The following is a 6405-nucleotide window of genomic DNA, read 5'->3' on the forward strand; positions in this document are numbered from 1 at the left end:
TCTCTGAATAGCTGTCAGTTTTCTTGGAAATATTAAGAAGATAAAGAGAAGGGCTGGGAGACAGGATAAAAGGATGTCACAACTTGCAAGCAGAAATAAGGTGACTTTTCCTAAATTATAGAATGTAATGTAGGTTAGTGTAACATACTAAAGTATTAATTGTTTAAATTAGATTTTTTAATCATTTAGAAAACCATATTTCTTTGAAAGACAAATTTTGAATTAGTAAAAGAAAATAAAGATTAACTACCTACTCTTTATAAGTGATCCACTCAAAATAAAATAATGCAAAAGGATGGCAAAAAAGATGGCAATAAATATACCATGAAAAAACTAACACAGGGAATAAACATTACTGTACCAACATGACTATTGGGTAAAACAGAATACAAGTCACAGTGTATTCAATGGGAAAAAGTGGTATAAAAAGGACAACTCAAATGCATCGGTCTTTAATTTTTCATTCTATATGCCTCTAGTTGAATTGCAACACTTACCATTTATTCATATTTAGTTATTTAAAATAAAGGAAAAAGAAAACAGGCAGGAAGTATCTTACATGAAAATATTTAATAAAAATACAGTGTAATTCTGTATGATACTGGCACTAGAAAAAGCAAACAAATAATTACAAAATCTCAAATATGAAATTTGACATATTAATATATCATAAGAATGTCATTTGAAATCAGTGAAGATACTGTGATTATTCAAAAATTGTTCAAAATAACAGTTATATATTTAGAAAAAAAGTACTTGGCTACTTCTCAAATACCACACCAAAATCATATTCTAGATTTGTTAAGATGTTAATGTGCAGGCTTCCTAGGTGGCGCAGGGGTTAAGAATCTGCCTGCCAATGCAGGGGACATGGGTTCGAGCCCTGCTCCAGGAAGATCCCACATGCCAGAGCAACTAAGCCCGTGCGCCACAACTATTGAGCCTGCGCTTTAGAGCCCATGCGCCACAACTATTGAGCCCATGTGCTGAAATTACTGAAGCCCACGTGCCTAGAGCCCATGCTCCACAACAAGAGAAGCCATGGCCATTAGGAGCCTACGCACCACAACGGGCACCACAACGGAGAGTAGCCCCCACTCACCGCAACTAAAAGAAAGCCTGCTCACAGCAAAAAAGACCCAACACAGCCCATAAAATAAATAAATAAATAGATAAATAAATTTATATATAAAAAAGATGTTAATGTGCATTGAATAAATAAGTATTAATTGCAAAATAAAATACACATGAATATTTTTATAAAGTTGGAATAGGGGTTTTTCTAAAATGACAGTGAAGGTAGAAGCAGCACTTGTATCTATAGAAATTAAGTCTTCAATAAATATTTATTAGGGACTTAATGTGTTTCAGGCAAGTTCCTGGGGATGTAATGATAAGCAAAACAGACATAATCCCTGACTTATTACCTAAAATGGGTTTCCTGGAGCTAAGTAATATGGGACATTCAGGAATCAGAGACAGTAATGGAATAACATTTTGTTACTTGCTGTGACTAACATGCCCAAAAACATAATATTGAAGTCTTTTATTTGTTGTTAAGATAATTTTATTTTCAAACACATCAGGAAAATATTATTTACAACTGTGTGGGTCTACATTTATTTATAATACAGGTATATTTGTTTCTGTAAAAAGAAAGTAAAAATTAAGAATTTTAAAAAGTTGAATGTCTCAGAATCAGCATATATACAGGAATTAAAAAACAAGAAAACATAACTGTTTTCTAATATTCTAAGCAGTTAATTTATATTGCAAAATGGATTGATTATTGATTACTTATAATGCAGTTGTTCAGTGATAAGAGTAGTTAATAAGTCCATTTTTACATATCTGTATGTATGTACTAACCAGATATTTGCTTTATTTTTTATTTTTTAAAATTGTTATACTTGATTTACAATTTGTATTAGTTTCAGCTGTACAACAGTGATTCAGTTATACATATATATATATATATATATATATACTCTTTTCAGATACTTTTCCCTTATAGGTTATTACAAACTATTGAGTATAATTCCCTGTGCTGTACATCCTTGTTCATTATCTATTTCATATATAGAAGTATGTATATGTTAATCTCAAACTCCTAATTTATCCCTCCCCCCACTTTTCCCCTTTGGTAACCATAAGCTTGTTTTCCATATCTATGGGTCTGTTTCTGTTTTGTTTATAAGTTCATTTATATATTTTTGTTTTTAGATTCCACATATAAGAGAGATTATATATGTGTCTTTCTGTCTGGATTATTCCACTTAGTATGATCATCTGTAGGTCCATCCATGTTGCTGCAAATGGTGTTATTTCATTCTTTTTTATGGCTGAGTAATACTCCACAGTATATATGTACCACATCTTCTTTATCCATTCTTCTGCCAAGGACCCAAGCAAGATGTCTGCTTCAGCCAGATTTCAAGTAGATGAACACTATCCAATATTTGTGCCACCAATTTTTTTTTTTTTTTGGTAAAATAGCTTTATCCTCTGTCAAAACACAAACCAACACACTTTGGGGGGAGGGGAGGAGAGAGAGGCAACACAGTCTAGCCCCATGGGGCCCTCCAAAACATCCAGAACAGAGAAGGGGGAGGGTGACTGTCAGAGACAGAAACCAGTGCTGTCCCAGGGGTTATCTCACTCCTGTCCCCAGTGTCTAATGCTCTGGAGTGATCTGTCCTTTCAGACACCCCTGTGAGGTCCCAATATCAGGATCCATCCTTTCCTCTCAGTCCCAGCCCATTTAACTCACCACCCAGCTTTTAAGGTCCTAACAGGGAGCAGCCCCCTCCCCAAGTAAGAAGCATGAGGAAAGCTGGAGGTCCTTCCTGGGAGGAGGGTATTCCAGGGGTGAGCCACTTCTGGGATCCCCCTTCAGTCCCTGACCAGGCGGTAAATGTGGTGCTGGGCCCCCCGCTCGCTGGTGGAGACCTCGAAGACGTAGGCAGTACAGAGCAGCAGTTCCTGGGTGTCTCTGTTTGTCACCACCTGGAGGATGGTGAAATTCTCCAGGACACTGTTCATCATATAGCGCTCGGGCAGCTGCTGCAGTTTGTGCAGGAAATTCACCAGGTATTCACACATGGGTGAGCGCAGCAGGCGATACACGAACCTCCCATCCTCCAGCTGGGCACGCTCCATCTCCACCTTCTCCACCACCTGCTTGCCAAAGGAGCAGACCTTGGAGGAACAGGTGAGGGTCATGTGCTCCAGGCTCTCATACTGGCTGCTCACTCCATAGAAGCCACCACTGCTGCCCCCGGCCTCCACCTCCTTGCCACTCGGGCCCCAGTTCAGGTCGGCCCAGAACTTGACCAGGAAGAAGGCGTGGGGGGGGGGCCACGATCATAGAGCTCCTGCAGACCGCCCTTTTTCTCAGGGAATTTGTCATAGATCTGCCGGACATCCACACTCTTGACGGGAGGTGCTCCAGGGCTGGGGCAGTGCTGGCTGATGTGTACAAACAGGTGCCTCTGGTAAGAGTCAGCTGCATCCGGTGGTTCCACAAAGGTTGAGAACTCCACCAGCTGCAACCGAGCAGTGCCCAGAGCCCGAGCCTGCCAGGCGGGGGGTGATGGGGCTGGTGGGGGCAAAGCAGGAGGTGAGAGGGCTTGGGGGGGCTCGTACCCTGGGAGGTCAGTAGATGGAGGAGTCAGTGACAAGGAGAATGGTGTCTGCAAGAATGGCTTCACATCTGGAACATTCCAGGGGGGCCCAGAACCCCCCGACCAAAACTGGAAAAGCTCTGGGGCCTGAGGACCGACGGGACCCAGTTTGGCCTGCAGGGAAGGTGCTGAGATGAGCTGGGCCGAGGACATGGTGGCCATTGTCTGAAAAGCTTTGTCCTTGGAAACCTGGTCCACATTCAGGGCCTTGAGCTTGGACTGGATTTCCCTCGATTTCCTTCTGGCCGAAACCTGGATGTGACTAGAGACCTGTTTGCGAGTTCGAGTCTTCCCCGTTCTCAGCTTGATGTAGCAGGCAATCAGCTCATTCCGACCATACATCTTGCCTTCATCAGACAGGATGATTTTCCGTCGGCCACAGGGTGGGTAGATGGCCAGGGCCTCCTGGAAGCTCTGCTCGATGTCTGGACTCCAGACACCTTCTGCATCTGGGCCCCCGTCTCCCCCCGCCCCCTCACTGCCGCCGGTGCCCTCCTCGCTTCCTTCCTCACTTCCTGCCCAGCCGCTGCCATCGTCCAGGGGGGCCCCAGCCCGGGGTTCCCCCATCTGGGCCTCCCGGCCTGGGGCTGGGGAGCCGCGGGCGGGCCTGCCACCAACTTTTATAACCCCAGAGAGAGCCACAGCTGCCCCCCATATCCCCAGGAGACCCTCCAAGACCAGAAAGTAGGTCCAGCCCAGGCTCCTATGAAGTCATTGTATTTGCCTTGGCTCCTGGTGTGCATGAGACATTTTGTGTGCCCTCCAAGAGTGGAGTCTCTGTTTCCCCAAGTCCTGTTGAGCTCATGCTATCAAACCCCACTGGCCTTCAAAGCCAAATGCTCTGAATGCTCCTCCTCCCAATAACAGATCCCCCAGGCTGGGGGCATGACATGGGGCTCAGAACTATCACTCCTGTGGGAGAATTTCTGCAATATAATTACTCTCCATTTTGTGGGTCACCCACCCAGGGGTATCGGATTTGATTATATCATGAGTACAACCCTGCTACTGTCTGGTTGGATTTCTTCTTTATGTCTTTGGATGTAGAGTATTTTTTGGTAGGTTCCAGTCTTTTTTATCAGTGGTTGTTCAGCAGTTAGTTGTGATTTTGGTGTCCTTGTGAGAGGAGGTTAGCTCAAGGTCCTTCTACTCTGCTACTTTGTCTCCTATTCAGGTATTTACTTTAAAACATTAGATTTTTTTCAACCTTTTTTTTAATGTTTACATCATCTTTTACTTTTCTTAATATGTTAACTTTTAGTATTAACAAGGTACAATAATTTATGTATATAATTCAAAAATAAAAACAACAACAAAGCTTAGAATCGAAGATAGCTACTTTATGCCTTTCTAACGCTGACTCAAAATCCCTCTCCCCAGGCACAAGCACTTTAATCTCCTCAACTATTATTGGTAGTAGTAAATTTCATTTACCTAGTAGCATCACTATATATCCCTTAATTACATTTCAGTTTTATATATTATTGTTTGCCGAGACCAGCTCGGCGACTCGAGGTGAGTGACGGGTGCCGCAAGCTTGAAGAAGACACAGACACAGACTGAAGAGAAAAGTGGGACCGGGGGGCTCAAGACCTCTCGGATCAAGAGCCCCACTGACTCATCCCAGGCTGCTTTTATTGAGTTCGTGGGCTAACATTCTCAGGTTACACTCATAAACAGTCAAAGGCCTCACATGACTGAGGCAATTATCTTTGTTTACTTCCTGGGTCCGAGTTGAGCAGGTGTGGATCTGAGCTGGGGGTGGAGAGCAAAACAGCCCTGGGGGCAGGAGACCTCTCTCAGATATTGGGGGTCTGTGCCCCACCCGTGTTGGCCCCTCTGCGACTGTGCCTGTCTTAGGTTGTTCCTCCCTTGAGGAATCTTACCCATCTCTGGCTAACCAGTCATCCTCCAGGGCCAAACACGGTGATATAAGGAAGGCTCTATGCACCACCCCTGTTGGCCCCTCTGCGGCTGTGCCTGTCTTAGGTTGTTCCTCCTCTGAGGAATCTTACCCGTCTTTGGCTAACCAGCCATCCCTCAGGACCAAACAGGGTGATATTAGTCTCCATGCCCTGCACCCTCAGCTCCTCCACTGCTCAAGAATCCCATCGCTCGGCCCACATCAAAAAGGTTCCCGAATGTCTTCCCACAATTGTTCAACTTCCCATATCGTAAATAAAGCTATGTAACTTATATACCTCCCCATACACACATTCTCTCTCTGTCACAGTTTATACTCCTTCACTTTCTTCCCAATTATGACAATATAAATATTTTATGGAGGTGCACCAGAAAGGAAACTCTGCCTTCATTTAAAAAAAAAAATAAATTAAATTTAAACTTTCATTGAGACAATTGTATGGTACATGAGGCTATCAGAAATAATACAAAGAATCTCATATAAATCTCATATCCCAGTTTTCCCCAACGCTAACATTTTGCAAAACTATAGTATTTTACCATAAATGGTAAATTTACCTGGGTATAATCCACCCATCTTATTCAGGTTTCCCCAGTGTATAATTCTTAGCGTATAGTTCTTGAGCCAGTCAGCTCACTTTTAGTAAAGGTCTTGTTTGTGTGTTTTGGTCTGATGAATTGACACCATTCTTAATCCTTCACAATTAATGTTGGATGTTACAAGGAGTAGAGAGAAACGTGTACATTCAATTCCATGTAACCAGAAGTTATCTGCTATTTTTGTAGAATCCACATTATA

The 6405-nt window shown here is 43.0% G+C and overlaps 1 protein-coding gene across 1 annotated transcript; it reads right to left on the reverse strand.

The window, feature by feature from the left end:
- Positions 1-2626: 2626 nt before the first annotated feature.
- On the reverse strand, positions 2627-4260 carry LOC130858825 (transcriptional enhancer factor TEF-4-like). Its single transcript, XM_057745872.1, is given in 2 exon segments — positions 2627-3354; positions 3357-4260. Coding segments are annotated over 2 exon segments (1356 nt in total). The 5' UTR covers positions 4251-4260; the 3' UTR covers positions 2627-2892.
- Between the last annotated feature and the right edge of the window lie 2145 nt (positions 4261-6405).

This window comes from Hippopotamus amphibius, chromosome 8 (assembly GCF_030028045.1).
Source record: "Hippopotamus amphibius kiboko isolate mHipAmp2 chromosome 8, mHipAmp2.hap2, whole genome shotgun sequence".
NCBI lineage: Eukaryota > Metazoa > Chordata > Mammalia > Artiodactyla > Hippopotamidae > Hippopotamus > Hippopotamus amphibius.